At 41.3% G+C, this 20,184-nt stretch overlaps 1 protein-coding gene across 2 annotated transcripts in view; it reads right to left on the bottom strand.

The window, feature by feature from the left end:
- Nucleotides 1-1,361: 1,361 nt before the first annotated feature.
- The window catches only part of LOC144238402 (uncharacterized), a 164,849-nt gene continuing 146,026 nt past the window's right edge, over nt 1,362-20,184 (bottom strand). For both annotated transcript variants that reach the window (XM_077772192.1, XM_077772193.1), the window contains 2 exons: nt 9,298-9,613; nt 1,362-1,847 (listed from right to left, as the gene is read on the bottom strand). In XM_077772192.1, coding sequence (XP_077628318.1) covers nt 9,381-9,613 — 233 coding nt within the window. In that variant the 3' untranslated portion in view covers nt 1,362-1,847; nt 9,298-9,380. The remainder of the gene's footprint in view (nt 1,848-9,297; nt 9,614-20,184) is intronic.

The raw sequence follows: 20,184 nt of genomic DNA, 5'->3' as shown, positions 1-20,184 counted from the left end.
AACTAATCTACTTTTTATCTCCATGGATTGGCCGATTCCAGACACTTCATATAAATACAATCATACAGCATGTAGCCCTTCGTCTCAGACTTCTGTTAACTCGCATAATGTTTTCAAGGTTCATGCGTGTCCTAGTATGTGTCAATACATCATTCCTTTTTATGGTTGAGTAATATTCCATTGTGTGGGTACAGCTTTGTTTGTCTTTTCCTCGGTTGCTGAACATTTGGGTTGTTACCACTTTTTGTCTATTATGAATAATGTTGGTGTCAACATTCATGTACAAGTTTTTGTATGAACATAGGTTTTCAATGATCTTAGACTATCTATCTGGGAGTGGAATATTCTGGGTCCTAAACACACATAATAACTTTGTGTTTAACTTATTGAGGAATTGCCAAAGTGTTTCCACAGCAGCTGCACCATTTTACGTTCCGGCCAGCAATGCAGGAGGGCAAGGTGCTTTCTCTTAGAGATTAGATAATCCCAAAGGAGGGACATTGTCCTTTATAAACTGCCCAAGGTGAAAAGAGAGAGGCAAGAGAGTTTTATTAGAGAGTAAGATGTTTTATTAGGGGAAGGAATGGCTCACAAAGTGCTGCTGACTCATCTTCAGCCAACTTTACCATGGCCTCACTTAGTCCACATGGAGACTACGTGCTCAGTCTTAACACGAAGTGCCTGGGTGTCTACGGCACCTTTTCTCCAAGCAGCATAGCATCTTGGAGACATCATTTAATATGTGTAGTTCTGTCTCCTATGCAGCAGGGAGAACTAGGTTTTCCTTTGCCGACTTGGCTTTATTTCTGGGAATGAGTTTTTCAAAAAGCAGGAAGTTCAGCCTTGCTTTAGACCAACAAGCTGCCTTAATGGGCATTATTTCATGATTTCATTATTATTTCATTATTTCATTATCCATTATTCCATTATTTCAGTTTCATTACTTTAAACTTTAAGTAAAGGCAAATTGTATATGTCTAATGACTGGGAAGTTAAAAAGACATAAGAGGTTCTGGAGGGAGGGGGATGCATGCACATGCACACACGTGCATGTGGATGTGTGTGTGCGTGTGTTCATGCATATGTGTGCATGTGGGGGGGCACCACGGAATGAGAGGCGCACACTGCCCATCATGCCCACATGCTGCCCCGTGCATGGCAGCCAGAACCTACTGCTGCACGGGCAGACACTAAGTTTCTGAGCCTCCTTGAAAGAAAGCAACATGATTGTTAGTAAAAAGGATTCTGAACCTAAGCCTATAGGCATGAAACTTATGGAGTATCAATAAATAGAAGAAATATATTTACAAATGAAAGTGAACCTACATTTCCTTTGCTAAAATTGATTTTTTTCCCTCTCATCATAGATCTCTCTATCACACCACTTAACTTCCCCGGAGAATCAGCACAAAGGTAAAAACACAACAAAACTCCATCTCTGTTTATAAAACTCCTATTCTGACTTCCAGTCCACATCCTAAATAAACAGGCAAGCCTTTGCCCATGTCCTAAGTGGTAATCTCCCAATGACCTTGAACCTGAAGAGAGCCCATTTCCAAGGAGAGGCCATTCCATCCACCCAGCTTCCTCACTCCACGCAGCTCCTCTCTAAAGACAGGCAGCCGCAGCGGCTCAGCTGATCTTGACAGGTGCAACAACAGAGAGAGAGAGCAGAGACGAAGAGGGGGCCAGGACGCCGAGGTAGCAGATGAGGCCAGCCGTCCATCAGCTGTCACTCAACAGCCCACCCAGCGATGCTCTCCTTCCCCAGGCTGTGTTCTGAGTGGTGTTCTCGGATAGCTCCCTTCCGGCGTGCCAGCAGAGGCAGAGGCATCCTGTGATAAGCTCTGAAATGCAGAAGAGAAAGAAAAACCACAGAGGCAGAGTAGCCTGGACCCTCCCCATCACACCTCTAAGCCTCCACTTCTCCAGCCCTAAAGCACAAGTGGGTCAACGTGACATCTGAGAGAATACGCAGAAGAGTATTGCTAATAAATGATTGAAGAATTCACTAATTCAGGGTTACTGGTTTGAAAGCTTGAGGGGTGTCAGCACCACCTGGAGCGCCTGTTGGAACACAGATGACTGGCTTCACCCCCACAGGTTCTATTCATTAGGGTCTGGGGGAAGGCCTGCAAATGTGCATTTCTAACTTCCCAGGCAGGGGATGCTGATGCAACTGGTCGGAGACTACACTGTAAGAACCACTATGAAAGCATAGCGCTAAATGTCAGCTAGAGTTATAATGCGGGAGCCCACGGTATGTCCATACTGAGCAGTAAGAAGGAAACAATGTCATTGTCCAGAATAAGCAAGAAAATAATAAAACATATATAAATCTAAAATATGTAACGCTTGAGTTGACAATTTAAAGTACTGCAATTTAGTCTTTAGACTAGGAATTAATCAGACAGGCATTTTTGACCAACCCCTGTCCTCCAGCTTAACAGAAGGAGACCAAGCCCACCAATCTCGGCCTGGAGCCCCACTGTCCCACCAAAGGGAGAGGAATCTGAGGAAAACTCTTCTCTCCAAGTCTCAGTCTGGGGACCGCAACCTTGAAGTCAATCACCCTGTTCCCTTCCAGATGTCAGAGGGAGAAGCCTCTCAAGGCAGAGGGTGCCCTGGATGCCATCTCCTCCTCTTCCAAGTTCTTTACCTTCTTGCATGGGGAGCTGAGAAGCTGGGCTGAGTACAAGTGAGAAGCTAGCTGACTTTCACCACAAAGCTTACACAGGCCTTGCTATCAACATCATGAAAACCCACACAAACTACTTACTGCATGTGGTCCTTGTACGTGTGGTACAGCACATCCTGTGTTGGAAGTGATACTTTTCTGTTGCTGCTAACCCTTCTTTTGACCTTGGAGTTCACCAAACAGCTAAAATCAGGTGGTTTTTATATGTTGAGCATGTGACATATTATGCCCTTTTGCTTAGTGACCCATACAGGAACCAAATCAAAGCCAGATTAGAAATCAACATCAAATTGTTCAAATAAATTCCCCTTAAAGAATGGTCATTTGGGGGAAGTGAAAGGATTCTCCCTAGATTTGTTTATTGTGAAGTAGAAGGGAAGAGCTCTTTAACTGGTTTGAAATGACATCTGATAAAATTACATGGAAGGTGATGAAACATCATCCTCTGAACACTGGTTCTGATCCAGTTTAGAACCTCCTCCTCTCTCTTGCCACCTTCCCATTTTACCCACTAAAGAGCTTCTCATATGAAAGGCTAAGAAAACCAAACAATATAAAGTGCAGTTGAAAACGAGTGCTAAAAACTTATCCATAATTAAGCTATGCAGTTGCCTCCTGAAAATTGATTGGGGCCAACTCTGAGCATACAAGTTGTAAAATATATAAAGTTATAAAATCTCCAATATCCCATTTTTCTATGTTCTTCCATTCAATTTCCTCTCAAATGTCTGCCTCTCTCTCTCTCTCTCCCCCCTCTCTTTCTCTCTCTCCCTTCCTCTTTATCTCTGAGTCTCCTGCATTCTCTCTCACTATATTTCTTATTTCATAAATCTATTTGCAAGAAAGGAAAGAATCTTGGGTTAGTCATTCACACTTTAGTGTGAATTAAGTGAGTGAGTTAACTCTCAGAGGAATGAGATTTCAAGCCATAGCTCTAATTGTGGAATGACTGTTTTGAACTCCTTTAAGGATATTTCATGGAAAAGCTAAATTCTGGGAAGAGAAGAGTAATTATTCAAATCTGCCTATGCATAAAGGCAGCCCTGAGTCCAGTTTTGAGAAATGAGAGCCTTCAGCTCACTCCAAACTGAAAGTAAATTCAGATGAATTCACAGACATTGAGTGAGAGTTATAATTTGTCCTTTGAGGATTTATTGGTTTCAAATCCTTCTCTTCTCTAGGCTTTGGAAACATCATTTCTTTCTTTTTTTTTTAGTTTATTTTTATTTTGAGAGAGAGATGGAGAGAGAGAGAGAAGGGGAAGAGAGAGAGAGAGAAAGAAACCCAAGCAGGTTCCATGCAGAGCTGAGCCCAATGCGAGGCTCAAACTCACAAACTGAGATCATGACCTGAGCTGAAACCAAGTTGGACGCTTAACCTACTGAGATGTTTGGTGCCCCAAAACATCATTTTTGACAGCCCGTGTCAGCCTGGTAGGATCTATTCTCACTCGACACCTGGTCTCTCCACTCCAGAAGCCCTTTCCACCAGCAAGTTTTATTGTAAAAGACCCAGCATGAGCTGCTTGGGCCAAATGTGGCTGTGAATCCTTCAACAAATGTTCTGCTCTGGTGAGCTCGACCCTCAGAGCAGAAAGCTGATAGCGCTCTGACATATGGCTGGTCCCCTGGAGTCTCTCACTCTTCCCTCAGCCGGAAGAACTTCAAAACTCTGAGCCAGTGGAAAATTCAGTTTGTTCCAAGCAGGAGAGACAAGTGTGCTCCCAAAATGAATACTGGCATTTGGAAATACCCTAGGGTATTATAAATATAATCTTTCTGAGGTAAGTGTGTGTCAGAGAGAAAGAGATGGACAGTGTATGTGTGTGCGTGTGTGTGTGTGTGCGTGCACACGCGTGCATGTGATGACAGAAAGGGCGCGAGCACAGGCCCAAAGCCAACAAGTATCAGTGTCAAGAACATGAGGTCAGGCCTAGAGAAGAATGTCCACTATGTGCTCAATACTAAATTCAGAATTTTCTACTGCTTCTTCCCTGTAGAAGTGCAGGGGGAGGTAGAGAGAGGGGAGGAGAAAAATGAGGGAAGGAAAGAGACAGGGAAGCAGAGACAAGATGGAGAAAGAGAGATGAGTGAGGATGAGGAGAGAAAGGAATAGGAAGTGGAGAGCCTTACTTGATGTAGAACAAAAGACCTAGACTGAGAGGGGTGCCTGGGTGGCCCAGTAGGTTGAGCATCTGACTCTTGATTTTGGCTCAGATCATCATCTCACAGCTTGTGAGTTTGAGCCCCACATAGGGCTCCTCTCTTACAGTGCAGAGCCTGGTTAGGATTCTTTCCCTCTCTCTCTTCTCTTACCCTGCTCTCCCTCAAAATAAATAAATAAGCTTAAAAACTAATAAACTTAAGAAAAAAAGGCCTAGACTGAGAGAGACAGTCAGAATGAAGGACTGCTGATCAATCACAGGTCCCGCCACCAGTTACGAGTGAGTCATTTCTGCCTTTATTACTTTGACAACAACTGACTTTCATACCCAAATGGCCCACCCTTCCCATAATGCAATGCCAAGGCTAATCCACCATCCACAGGGCATTCTGTTCACTGCCAAAGAGACGGGCTTGTTTGGGTGGGTCTCAGTCCCTTCTGAGACTGAGACATGCCTCTGGATATGCTACCCCATCTCTGGGGCTGAGGAATAGAGCAAAGGGAGGTGAACTGGCCTTACAAGAGAGCCCCTATGACCTTCACTGCTCTTCATCCAACCGAGCTGACCAGCACAGGGCACTTAACCTTTTATGTGCCACGGCTTCCAGTGGCCAGCTGGTAAAGCCTACAGACAACTTCTCAGAATAATGTTTTAAATAAAGAAAATTATAAAAGAAAACAATCATGTTGTTATGGCTACCAAATATTTAAATAATGTGCCGTAGTAATATGTGTACTACTTTAGCAATGTTTTATTTAAAAAAAAATTTTTTTTAATGTTTCTTTTTGAGACAGAGACTGTGAAAAGGAGAGGGGCAGAGAAAGGGGGAGACAGAGAATCTAAAGTTTGGCACTGTCAGCACAAAGCCCAACGTGGGGCTCAAACCCATGAACCAGGAGATTATGACCTAAGACAAAGCTGGACACTCAGCTGACTGAGCCACCCAGGCCCCCAATCAATGCTTTAAATATGAGTATCTGATGAAGGGTCAAATAGCTACTGTCATTTCAAAGCATGATGGCAGATATATTGAGATGTCTGCAATAACTATCAGACTATGTGAAAAGATCTTTGATTTCTGTGGCGACAAAGTCACAATGCTAATACCACTGCAGTCAAGTTTCCTGCAGTCTTACTAGAAGGAAAAGCTAGATCTCAAAGAAAGGTTAAATAAAATAGAGGTATCATTTCTTCACATTCAAATTCATGAACCAGAATAAAGGAAATCAAGGAGTCGTTGATAAAAATAACAGGAACTATACTAACAAAGCACCATCTCCTACAAGAACAACAGCAGACATGGCCGCCAGAGAAGGAGATTCTTCTCTATACTAGACTCTGGGCTAAGTGCTGTCTGCATTTCAATTCCCTTCATTCTCACTCTGAGGAAGGCATCATTTTGCCCACTTTACAGAGGAGGAAACTGAGGTTTAGGGATTTTAGGGAACTTATCCAGGATCACAAGTGATAAGCAGCTGAGCCAAGAATGGAAGTCAGGCTGTGGCTGTCTTAATATTAACCGAGCCCACATTCACCAACTCTCCTTGAGAAAAATGGGTGTGGAGGTGGGGAGAGTGAGAGAGAGGAGTGCCCAGAAGCTGCTTCCTTGTTCTCATCCACACACAGTTCTCGTTGCCATGTAATGAACGGGGAGATAGGTGCCGGAGACGATAGGAGCTTATAGATCATGGACACCATCAGAATATCTCAAAAACACTAAAAAGGAAGGGCTACGAAGGACAACCCGCTGTATCAGACAGTGACACACCGCAAAGTCTCGGTAAGTAATACAGCATGGAAATGGCATGTGAATAGGCAGACCGATCACCTGAACCTGGGTGGAGCTTACTCCCCATGCAGCCACCAACGCAATTCATCAGCAGGTACTACCCCCACCTGAATCACACACCCTGGTTTCTCTTCAAAAAGGCTCTGCCAGGTTTGAGGGAGGAAGGAGAACTCATTTTTCAAAATGCTGTTCAAACAGGATCTGTTTCTGTTTAGGTCATCAGATAAGACTTGCACATCAATCAGTAAGTCACAAGACCAAACTAAGCTTAGTTTAATGCTACCCAGGATTGTACCGGCTTTCTTCATGGTCACATCACATAGGTGACTCAAACTGGATTGACTGTCAGATATAATCTCTGCTAAGCCATGTCACATCCTGAAAGTGTGCCATTGGTGTTTTGGACACAAATACAGTATCTTTCACTTATCCCCATTAAATTTAACTCCATGGCCATGTTACATTATGCAAACCCTTGGCTATCCACTTTTGCTTTTGTTATTAATGAGCATATCCTGGTGAACATTGCTTCATCTCCTTCACTAACTAACATTTCAACAATCTCTTCTAGAACCTATGTGAGTTCATCAGGAAACCACACAGCTTGCAGAATCTGCTTTCCTCCTTCTTAGAAAATCAAATGGGTATCGCCTATCTTTTATCTTCTCTCCCACATTGACAATTTGTCATAATTCTCTCAACTCTGGAATGTAATTTCTTTAGGCCAACAAAACGGACAAGTTGAACACCTGTACTTTCACTCATCTTAAATGTCTGTTACCTTTCTATCAACGCTTACTTGATCTTTTTCAGTTTAAGGATCATTCTACTTTATGTATTCAATGTATGCTGGGCACTGAAAATTCAAAGAAAAAGATGTTCCCTGACTTTTAGGAAGCTTTCAGCTTATTGGAGAAAACTGAAGTACAAACAGATAAACTGTATTATGTGGTAATTATGAGTCAAAATAGGTTATATAATAAAGAGAATCTATCGACTCATGTAACTGAAAAGTCCTGTCATGTAACAAGAACAGGCTTCAGGCACGTTTTGATCAGGGCTCCACTAGTGGTTTGCTGGAAAGTGTGTATAACAATTAACTGATTCTCTGGAGAACAAAGCCTTGATTTATCATGTTTGCCAATTTCCATGTTGTGAATACTCCCACCATGGTCTGTTTCAAGCTAAAAGTATAAAATCACTAAACACAGAATTGGAAAGAGATGTGCACAATTACCTGTGGCCTGATCATTGATGTAGCTCCAACATTCTATCACCACCCTCATTTCCCTACAAGTTTCTCAATTCTCCCATGGTCCATATGCTGGTTTTGTCCTGATGATGCTACCAGAAACTTCTTTCTTCTGGCGTCTAATGGAGGAAAACACACTTCTCTTCCCTTAAGTACCAAAAAATTCCTGAGCTCCCTGAAATAACCACTGTACTCAAAGAATACTCCCAACTGGGTTGGCCTTGAGCCATGTGTTTACATAAATAATAGTAACTGTTTTCCAAGGCTCTTCATTTCACCTACCAAGTGCTCCTCGTTGGATTGAACTGGCACCAAAATCCTATCTTCTAGAGGTGAAATTATCAGTGGGACAAGAAAATTGTTTATTCCTATCTGTCCATTTTAGTGGCTATACCAACCAGATTCTCCTTTCATCACTGAAACTCCCATCCCCCGCTGCTGGAGCAGGTGATTGTTCACAAGTGAGTTCCTCTGCAGACAGTGCTCTCTAGCCAATAGGGGCTGCCTGCCCCTTTGGGGAAGAAACTGCTCGTCAATGAGCAAGTACAAAGCCTCACCCTGCATCAGTTCAGACCTCTCTGGAGGGGTATCGCAGCTCCAGAGCTCCCAAGGAGGATCAGATGAGGCCTTTGCTGCAACCGTACAACAGCTCGACTTTCCGCACTGCCTCCCTGGATTTCCCTCTCCATCAACGTCCTTCCTGTGAGCCTTCCGCACCAACTCTCCTCCGTGCAAATCTCAGTGCCTATTTCCAGGCAACATCATCTGCAGTGCCCATCCTTGAACTAGTCACTGGGTTGTTCTAGACAAATCAAGGCTCATCACTGAAGCTGGAGGTGGGGTCAGTCCCACTGACATCCCATGCTTGCCCCACTGTGGGGGGAGGGTTCGAATGGACAGCACCGTCTGTGTCATAATACAACATGCCAAGCAATGTAAAAGACATAAAAACAATATCAAAGTCCAAGAACTGCTGTACTGTAGGTGCTAAGAAAAAAGAAACCAGCCCCTGACACCCACAGATAATCACAGCCGGACCCCAATAGTATTACAAGCTGGCCTGACACTCATAGTCAGGCCATTTTGTTCTCCGGTTAGACATAAACAGTCTCATAGTACACCAACCTCAGATAAACTTACTCTGAACCATGATAAAGTGCAACAAAACAAGGTCATGGTGTAACTTTGTCTATGCCAAGACAAAAACAAGGTCACTGTGCCACCCATGAAATACCCAATCATACAACTGCCCATTGCCTTTGGCAGCTTCCGATCTAGAGCAGAGTTTTGAGTCAGTAGATCCTCCCCAAGTCACCCAACAAAAGCCCAAATCTTATAAGTTCTCTGTAGCACGTGGAGCATGTTTTCCCTCCATCAATGAGTAATAAACCTACCTCAAGTCATTGCTGGCATGTTCCTGGTGGTCTTTGGCTGAAGCACTGACAGTACTCAATCAGCATGTGGGGGTGAATGACTCCTATTTCAGGGGAGCCTTCACAGAGGAGGTGAACTTCGAGCTGGTTCTTAAAGGATGATCGGGCTTTTCCAGGCAAGCAGGGTCAGAAAGAAGCCTTTCCCAGGCAAAGGAAGTGGCATATGCAAAGGTTGGCACTGCAAAAATGAGGATGAGGAGTCCGTGTGGGTGGGGTATGGGGTGAACTGGGAGGGTGCTGGGACCAAAGGTGCAGATCCTTGTAGGACCACTTAAACCTGCCAACAAAGAGGATGAAGTTAGAGGTAAAGAGCTCTAACTTTGAAATTTGATTAAAAGAATAATTAACTGAGTAGCCGTAATTTTTTTCCCTAGCCCTTTTTCTTTTTTTTTTTTTAATATAGAGTGAGGTAGGAAGAGAGGGAAGACACTTGATTTTATTAAATCAAAATTGCATCTTTTGAGTTTTTCCAGTTTTCTTAATCTTAAATTTATGGTACATGCCTGGCAATACTAAGCCCTTTACTCCCCAGTTATTGTGAATTCTGAGAAGATCTAAAAAAATTGGGGCCAATGCTGTCAGTCCTGGTATGAGTCCCAAATGCCTGAGGGCAAGAGAAGATGGAGGTCTCAGCTCAAACAAAGAGCAAATTCACCTTTCCTCTGCCTTTTTGCTCTACTGAGGGTGCTCAGTGGATCGGGTGATGCCCACTTGCATAGGGTAAAGCGATCCTACTCAGTCTCCTGATTCAAATGCTAATCTCTCCAGAGACACTTTCACAGATACACCCAAAAAATAATGTTTTATCAGCTATCTAGACACTCTTTAGCCCAGTCAAGTTGGCGTATAAAACTAATCACCACCCTTTGCTAATTGGTTGTGAGAGTACAGTACCATATAAATGTTTGTTAATTACAGGTCTTTTAGAAAATGACAGGTTTCTGACAAAATAAAGTAGACTGAAATGCCCCCAGTTTTATAAACCCTCCCTAGTGCCACCCTAGATCTCAGTTATAGAGAATTTTGTGTATATTTGGGAAATCCATGTTTTCACATTTTCACTACATGTGTATCGATAAACCATGTATTATTTTGTACTTTTAGACATCAGTAGTAGTATCACAACATGTATCATTCTTTGTATCATTCTTTTTTTACTCAGAATTATATATTATGTGGGGTGCCTGGGTGGCTCAGTCAGTTAGGTTCATGAACCAGCTCAGGTCATGATCTCCCGGTTTATGGGTTCAAGCCCCACTTCGGGCTCTGTGCTGACAGCTCAGAGCCTGGAGCCTGCTTCAGATTCTGTGTCTCCCTCTCTCTCTGACCCTCCCCTGCTCACGCTGTCTCTCTCTCAAAAATAAATAAAACATTAAAAAAAATTTTTAAATTTAAAAAAGTATTATGTATTATGTTTTGGGGTCCAGACTTTTTGTTAATATATGCAGAATTGTCAGAAGAGTGCCAGTAAGTAAGCATGTGAGTATTCACTATTATTTTCATAATTATTAACATGAGGATTTAGATCATTCCTTGTAATCACTTTATAGTAATTGAGCACTTTATTATACTACATTTTATTTACCCATTCTCCTATTGGTGAATTTTTAGGTTATTTCCAATTTTCTGCAATTATAAACAAACAATACCCCATAGAATATCCTTAAGCAAGTCAGGTTCATACATTCAAGAGTTTGTACGTACTTAAAATGGGTTGTAAGGAGAATGTATTTTAAGTCTCAATAGCTATTGTCAAATTGCTCCCCAAAATGTCTGTAATCACTAGTTTTCATAATCAATGTATGGGAACTCCTACTTTTCTAGATCTTTGACAAATACTGTATCCGATTTTTCAATCCATTTACTAATTTTTTTAGTTCCTGTTCACTAATAAGTGAGATGGAGCTATTTCCCCTTACATTTATCAGCCATTTAGGTCCTTAAATGTGACCCTGTGACCTTTTCCAGGGTCACAGAACTCCTTGAGAATCTCCTTCAGAAAAACACACTTAAATGCGTTTGTACCACACTTTGTATACATATTGAGGAGCTTCATAAAGCCCTTAAAGACCATCCATGGACTCCTCAGAGCAGAGACTCTCTGTTAATGGTTATAAGGACCACCGAGGAAGTTTCTTAAACTGAAGATTCCCATGACCCATCTTCAGGGATCTAGACTCAGGGTGTCTGAGTAGGGCTCAAAGGGTAGTTGCAGTTGAAAATCCTAAGAAGGACAGCTTTAAAGGTTCCTGGATTCCAAGTAAGAAATCCTATTTCTGCTTTCCAAAATTTTCCCTTTTCCCATAGCTATGAAACAAAGGATAAAGTCACTATATTTAATATTCAAACTCTAAATTGCCTTCACACTGACGTTGTTGCTACTTTTAAATCTAGAGTTACTACTGCAGGCACACTTTGTGCCTCTCGTCAACTTGGCTAGGAGGGTGTGTGAAAGGAAGAAGAAACAGGATTACATGTGATGCAAAGAAAGACACAAGGAAAGGGAAAAAATTAGGAGATTCTAAGCTATGCTGAAAATGCTACATAAAAAGCCTCTCCCTACTAAATATGAACAGCTTGTGTTTGGAATGGCTTGTGTTCCTAATTTTAATACATGAGCAAGCCAATTTTTTTCTCTGTTAGATACTTTCTTTTAAATTTATTCTTGTTGTTGTTGTTCTTAGATGCTTTAAAGATCCTCTTGTGAAAAAAAGGAAATAAATTGTTTCCTCCTAGATCTAAATTCACATATGTGACTATTGTAAGAGGAAAAAAATTGATCTTCTCAACTGTAAATAAGACATATTCTGGTTGAAAACCTAGTACTTAGGAAGCCATGAACCAAAGCACTTGCAGAGCATTTTCAGAGCAGTTAAGCATCTTTTTGGTATGAAGATGATGTTAGATGATTTTACATTAATACGTTTCTTTTTCAGGCCAGCAGTTTTCAATAGAGAGTTAATCCTTGTTTTTAACTAAGTCACACGCAGATGCATTCCTTCCTGAGCTGTTCAAAGGCCAGCACCCTCCTGAACCTGCAATGTAATTTGGTTCTGCAAATGATGCCAGGAACAAGAATTGGGATCCGTTCTAGGACTTTAGAATGACTCACTGGTTAACTTTGGTCGAGTAACAATAGAAGAATGACCGTTGCTCTATCTATGAAACTGGGACAGTGATGCTGACTGCCTGTCTCACACAAAGGATAAAGGAGGGCCAGACTTGTGAGATAACAGACCTCTGGAATGGAGGCATTATGTGGGTGGGGAAGAGGAGGGTGCCAAGAAAGAGCCGGAAGACCATGGAGGGGGCGACATGACACAGAACTGAAGAAAATCTAGGAGTAGGGTGTTCTGTAAACAATGGGGAAAGCTAAATGAAGTCAACTCCCATCCCTCGTTCTTCTGGAGACTAGCTTTCTACTTTCATAGGTAATTCATTAGGTATAAAGTAAAAATTATGGCCTTTGTGAAACTTTCTGATGTTCATTATCTCATTTCATTTGGCCATACATTACTTCTCATACTATATAGATTTTCTAATCTAGACTGTATGCTTATTAAACATGATAATTAAGATTGATATAGAAGTGTACGTGTGTGCATTCACGCATGCGCGTTCAAGGTAAAATGCCTGGAACTTTCAATATAAATACTGTTTATGTTCAGCGAATGAATTCTTACATACAGAGTAAAACAACACACACACACACACACACACACACACACACACACACGCATCAGCATTCTTCCCCCAGGATTCAAGCCAGAAAAAAAAAAACAAAAAACTACGGTCAGGGGAGGTGCTGGGAAGACACTTCTACTTCCATATTCATTCCTGCCTGTATTACTTATGATCTAGATACAACTAACAGTTAAAGGAGACTGAGTAGCCATGACTTAAACAAAATAGAATTATATTTTTCTCTAATATAATGTGGCTACTCCATAGTATCCAAATTCAAGTTCCTTCCACCTTTCTTCGGGTGTTATTCTCATCTGCATGGTCCAGGTAGCTCACCACAACACCTACATTCTGGCTGAACTGGGAAAGAAAAGAAAGCACATCTTTCCTTGCAAGAACATAAATCTTCACAGCCTTTTGTCTAGAACTTAGTCACATGATCACATGCCTAGCTGCAAGGGAGCTTGGGAAATGTAGTCCATATTCTGGGTAGCCAAAGGTCCAACTAAAAATCAGTGTCCTCTAACAAAAAAGAAGGGAGAAATGAATATTGAGACAATTAGCCATCTCTGTCACACTGTCCAGCATTAAAAAAACAAAAGTAATAAAGATATGGATTTCCCAAAGTTGCTAGAAAAAAAAGCTCCAGTGGAGTCAGAAGTAGCTGGCACTTGCTGGGATCCTGAGTGTACTAATCTGCATACAGTCATTCCAGATGCTCATTCAGGGAAAAGGTCATTCTCAACTTTGCATATTTGTCTTTGAAAAACCCAAACTTTCTTGTATTAATCTCTAATACTTTTGAACTTTCTTTCCTATATCAGATTTAGGTTTTTATACTACAGATAAAATTTTACGGTGTTTTTTTTCTCTAGGACAGTAAAAGCCCACTTTGATTACTGTGCATACAAGACTAGAAGTGAATGCATTTGGTGTGAAATCAGGGGTCTGCCTGCATTCAACTTGAAAAATGAGAACAAAAAGCCAGTGGGCATGATCAGACAATCTACTAGTCACAAAAACTAAAGCAATCATATAATATTAAAATTTAAGGAGCTCCCCTCTACTTGCTAGATGGGATGCTGCCTGATTCCTGAATTGCTTAATAAAAAAATTAGGTTAAAAAATAGTTAAAATCTATTGAAGACTTACTTTCTGCTAAGTGCTTTATCTGCATTATCTTATTTAGAATGCTAAAAGAAGAAACAAGAGTTAGGGAGGGTAGTACTATGACTATCTTCATTTTTAGCTGAGGAAACTGGGCATGAGAGAGTAACTAGCCCATACAACCCAGCTATCAAGTGGCAGAGCCTGGACTTGAACTCAAGAATCTAACTCTAATACTGGTACCTTTAACCACTAGCCACACTGTCATGCTGGTGGAATGGAGGACTGTGAGCATTGTCCCATGCAATCTTCATGCTGACAATCACATGCATAGCTACTCATCCTGTCAATCACTCTATCTGAAAGTATTAGGGTGGGGGACCTAAACAAAAGAACAAAAGTCCCAACCTTCAGTATTTAAAGTTATCTTAGAAAATTACAGCCTTAGGGCACCAGGGTGGCTCAGTCGTTAAGCATCTGACTTTGGCTTAGGTCATGATCTCACAATTCGTGAATTTGAGCCTCTTATGAAGTGAGCTTGAGCCCTGTATCCGGTGAGCACAAGCCCAGCTTTGAGTGAACTCAAGCTCTGCTTCGAGTAAACATGAGCCCTGCTTCCCTTTCTCTCTTTCCTCTCCGCCCCTCACTAACTTGTGTCCTCTCAAGAAAAAAGAAAGGAAGGAAGGAAGGAAGGAAGGAAGGAAGGAAGGAAGAAAGAAAGAAAGAAAGAAAGAAAGAAAGAAAGAAAGAAAGAAAGAAAGAAAGAAAGAAAAAGAGAGAAAAGAAAATTAAAGTCTTTGTACAATGAAAAAATTTTCAGAAAAACTTTAAATATATTAAAAATAGTTCTACAGGGGCGCCTGGGTAGCTCAGTCCCTTAAGCGACTGACTTCAACAAGGGTCATGATCTCACGATTCGTGAGTTCAAGCTCCACATCTGGCTCTGTACTAACAGCTCAGAGCATGGAGCCTGTTTCCGATTCTGTGTCTCCCTCTCCTTCTGCCCATTCCCACCTTTCTCACTCTCTCTCTCTCTCTCTCTCTCTCTTTCTCTCTCTCCCTTTCTCTCTCTAAAATAAATTAACATTAAAAAATAATTCTACAGGGGTGCCTGGGTGGCTCAGACGGTTAGGTGTCCAACTTTGGCTCAGGTCATGATCTCACTGTGTGTGGGTTCGAGCCCTGCGTTGGGCTTTGTGCTGACAGCTAGCTCAGAGCCTGGGGCCTGTTTCAGATTCTGTGTCTCCCTCTCTCTCTGACCCTCCTCTGCTCATGCTGTCTCTCTCTCAGAAATAAATAAAACATTTAAAAAATGTTTTAAATAGTTCTACATTTGATAGTTTTCTTCTGTGATGAGTAGCATTCACAAAATCTAACAAAATCTAAGCTATTCCAGATGTCAGATCTACAAACTATTCTTTTTGCTACTTTTTGGTCATTTGCTACTATTGTAACTCATCACATAATAAGCCTGTCTCATTGGTGGAGAGTGGGCTCCAGGAAGATATGTCCCTGGCTTTATTCCCAAATACAGAACAGAAAGGGTGTCCAATAATTATTTATTGAGTGAAACAATGTTTTCTTTCAATATAGCCCTTTAGCATTATTTGCAACCTATTAGAAATAGTTAATATAGGGACGCCTGGGTGGCTCAGTAAGTTAAGCAATGGATTCTTGATTTCAACTGAGGTCATGATCTCGTGGTTCATGGTTTCGAGCTCCACGTCTGGGATTCTCTCTCTCCCTCTCTCTCTGCCCCTCCCCTGCTTGCTCGCTCTCTCAAAAATAAACATTAAAAAAATAGTTAATATATTATAATTATATTATTAGATGTTGCTGTGCTTCAAAATTTGATACTAAGAACTTGCACTATAAAAAGTTTTGCTTAATCCATGTTAACTTATCACAGGAATTTAATATCCCACTGACTTGTGTGTGCCTGTGTTCCCTGTGGAATTTCATTTCTATTAATAAGTTTGTTTACTGGACTACTTTTTGCCCCCAACATTTTGTGTGGTTGGTTTTAAATTTGACACCAGTGGATCCGAAGGAGTCAAGTCATTAAGATCTCAAAGTACTTCAGAACATGGTAATTAAGCTCTAAGAAGAATGACCCCAGGACCCATCTGTCCTTAATAAATCCATTCTTGAAAGGAAATTCTTTCTCCTAGTTCTATTAATTTCTCCCAGAAATTCCAGGTATAAATTCCTGAATTATTTTTACCCTGGAATTCTTATTCTCATCACCTAGGCAGACAAGATTCTAACTAAATTTACACAGATGCTTAACGGGCCATATGCCTGCTGAAAACTAAAAGGACTTTACATCCTAGGATCTTTTTAATTGGTGCTCCCTCAAATGCATGTTTGTTTGACTGCTTCCTTTTCTGAACAAGCTCTCTCTCCACATCCATCTCAGACTCCAGAGTTTCAGCTGCAGGACTGTAAAGAACAGAGGATTTCCCAGGTGAGACTTGGCCAAGGGCTCAAGTCTATGGTGTGAGCTCTTAGTCTCCGAAAGGATAAAAGCCCCAGGGTCTGTGAGGTTGAATAGAGGGCTCCTCACTCAGCGTTCACTGGAAGTAACCATGCAGATGGGCTAGCTCATTTTCTTCCACAAGCTTTCCTCCCCCAACTTTTCATTTTGAAAATTGTCAAGCTTTAGAAACATTGAAAGAACAGTTTAATGGATACCTATGAACCTTTCATATAGGTTAAACAGTTGTTAGTATTTTCCATGTTCCAAAAAATATTTTCTTTCTCTTTTTATATCTACCTATGGATATAAATGTATACATTTACATACTATTTGATTGAACCATGGCAGTAATTGGGTGCCTGGGTGGCTCAGTCGGTTGAGTATTTGACTTCGGCTTGGGTCATGCTCCCACGGTTTATGGGTTCAAGCCCCACCTCGGCCTTTATGCTTATGTGTCTCTCTCTCTCTCTGCCTCTCCTCCATTAGCACTGTCTCTCTGTCTCTCAAAAATAAATAGACATTAAAAAATTTTTTTAAGAAATTGCAGAAATTATAATACTTTTCCCCTCAATATTTACATGTGTATTGCCTGAAAAAAAACAAGTATATTCTTCTACACACCCACACTACCATTTTCATACTCAGGAATCTTATCATAAATTGAATAATATTATATAATATACAGTCCATAGTCAAATTTCCCCAGTTGTCCCATAATATGTTTTATGGTTGGGTTTCTTTCTCTTTCTTTCTTTCTTTCTTCCTTTCTCCTTCTTTCTTTCTTTTCTTTCTTTCCTTCTTTCTTCCTTCCTTTCTCTCTTTCTCTCTTTCTCTCTTTCTTTCTTTCTTTGAGGAGAGGGCTCTCAATACTCATTCAAGGTGCAGGCATTGTACCTGGTTATCACATATATTTAGTTTCTTTCAATCTAACTTTACATACCTCCAACCCTGACCTTATTGTTTTGCTTTGTTTTTCAAGTTTTTTGAAGAGTCCTGGGCAGTTACATGTCTTGTAGAATGTACCACATTCTGAATTAATCTGATTGTTTCCTTGTGATTCAATTCCACTTAAGCAATTTTGGCAAGAATAATACATTGTGATGCTGTTCCCATGAACTTGGAACAAACTCCAGAACAAGGATTTTATCAAGGCCTGAGTGATCAGATTCAAAAGAGTAAGAAAAAAAAATGAGATTTAATATATACTGCTTTTAACAGAAGGGTGAGATGCCCAAAGCAAAATGAAAGATGGAGTATCCAAGAGTCATGGCCAAGATTATTACTAACTTATGTATGTTTGAAAGGAGCCCTTGTCATGTCAAATCTAACAACCTTTGTGAAATCATCAGAATTGAGATTTGGGTAGGGTCAACCTCTGCCCTTGCAAAGTGGGTAATTACTAATTTGGTACAATTTCAGGAATGCAGGAGGCCACTCCATCCCACTCAGCTACACTGCCTCTTTGTGTGAGTAATAATTACCATCTACTATTATTAATCATCAAAGCTCTTTATGAATAGCTACTAAATGTCAGGCCTTATGCTTAGTGTTCTATTGATCTATATTTTACAACAACCACATTGGCAGACATTATTATTCCCATGTTATAGATGGGAAACTGAGGCTTAGTGATGTAACTTCATCAAGGGTCCAAGCAGCATATTTGAGATTTTAATCAAAATCTTCCTCACAAACTAAAGTTCCATAATTCTGTGTTTTACCTGGTGCTCTTTTATTCCCTAGTCTCACCTCTTTCACCAAATAGCTTTGTCTTCTTTCTCTAGGCCATACACTGCACTGGGCATACAATAATAGCATTTTATACCAATAGGTCCTTCTAGAAATTAAACCATTTTTTTTTTTTTTTTTAGTTTTATTTGAGAGAGAGAGAGAGCATGTGAACAGGGGAGAGGGGCAGAGGGAGACAGAATCTTAAGTAGGCTCCACACTCCATACTCAGCTCCCCTCCCATGACCTTGGGATCATGACCTGAGCTAAAATCAAGAGTCAGAGGCTCAATTGACTGAGACACTGAGGTGCCCCTGGAAATTAAACTCTTCTCATTTGTGCCATGTCTACTTTGTGCTAGGCTTCTTGCTGACTGCTCTTCACACATTTCCTCTCCCCAAGAACCACATAAAGAAGGTGTATTTGAAGAATGTCCCATGGTCACTAAGTATGTAAATGGCAGAGTGGAGACCTAAACCAGATCTGACTACAGGCCTGAGCTCCCAACCAAAGCGTCTTTCTGCCTGGCTGTAGGGATAACCTGGCAATCGTGAACAACACAATGGCACAGAGACTTGCAAGTAGTGGTAAAGGCCAAAACACTGAATCATTAAGCTCTAAATTCCTCTACCCCCATGCTGCAGCTCCAAGGAGGTTCCCCAGAACATTTCCCAAAATGGGCCATTGGCTCCTGTGAGCAAATCACTACACAAGACCCCTCCCCCACAGAAAAAATGTGGGTCTTCCTGTATTCAGCAAGGAACAGAAGCCAAGATACCACTAGCGGGGAGAACACACACACACACACACACACACACACACCACACATGCACACACACAATCTCTATTTGTAATTCCTCCTACACAAATTCTTTGAGATGATTGGGTCTAATAAAAGAAGATACTTCCTTGCAGCTATAGAGAACAAAGGTCCCAAACTAAAACTCAGAACACAGTCTGATTATGGATTGCTATGCCTATAACGAGGCTATCCCAAGAAATAAATGAACAAACAAACAAAAATTCAGCTTAGCCAGATGCATCCAACCTGTTCTCCAGCCCTTTTATAGGGCAGGAAGTTCAGAAGGCCAGGGTGGAGTTATCTCCTGGTGTGCCTGCCTTAGCCATGTGCTGGTCTTTTGACAACTGTGTCTCATCCATGACCAACTCCCTACCTCAGTTGATGGGACCAGGAGTAGATTACATGTAAGGGCAACTTTTCCAGAGACTAGAATTCAGTTCTAAAACTGAGAAGAAATGGAAAGTCAGCCTTGGCCGGGAAGAGCGGGAACAAGAAAGCAGGCTCACTGAAAGACACTGGCACCAACCCAAAGGGATTCATCCCAGCCACAACTCTCAATTTGCCTTAACACTGCCAAGTGATCCTACGACATATCCCCAGTCTATTTGCTCCCCATTTCCAAAATGCACATTCTCCCCTTTTCAAACACTAGCCCTCCCATGTCCACCTACTTCTCATTGGAGCCCTTAAATACATTCCCTATGACAGTCTCACAGACTTCACTTTCACAATTATGTCCCCCCCCCCCCACCTTATTCCCAGGAACATACAGTAATTTTTGCCCTTGTTCAAAAAATGAAAATCCTTCCTCTTCCACAATCATTTTTCAGCCACCATGTCAGTTCCTCTTCAAAACAAAGGATGTCTCTATTTACTGCCTACACTTTTAAAAATTTTAAGCCTTCTATTCTCTCTTCAGTCCATTGTAGTCATGTTTCCTTCTCCATCACCTCATGAAAGCTGGTCTTATCAAGTTGACTAATGAATGACCTGTGAGTTTGCCAAATCTAAGGATCACCCTTCTAGTTTTCTCTTACTTGCGCTGTCT

The sequence above is a fragment of the Crocuta crocuta genome, unplaced genomic scaffold (genome assembly GCF_008692635.1).
Source record: "Crocuta crocuta isolate KB4526 unplaced genomic scaffold, BGI_CrCroc_1.0 scaffold216, whole genome shotgun sequence".
Classification (NCBI taxonomy): Eukaryota; Metazoa; Chordata; class Mammalia; order Carnivora; family Hyaenidae; genus Crocuta; species Crocuta crocuta.
The sequence above is the reverse complement of the archived record's forward strand: the minus strand, read 5'-3'. Positions and strand labels throughout refer to the sequence as shown.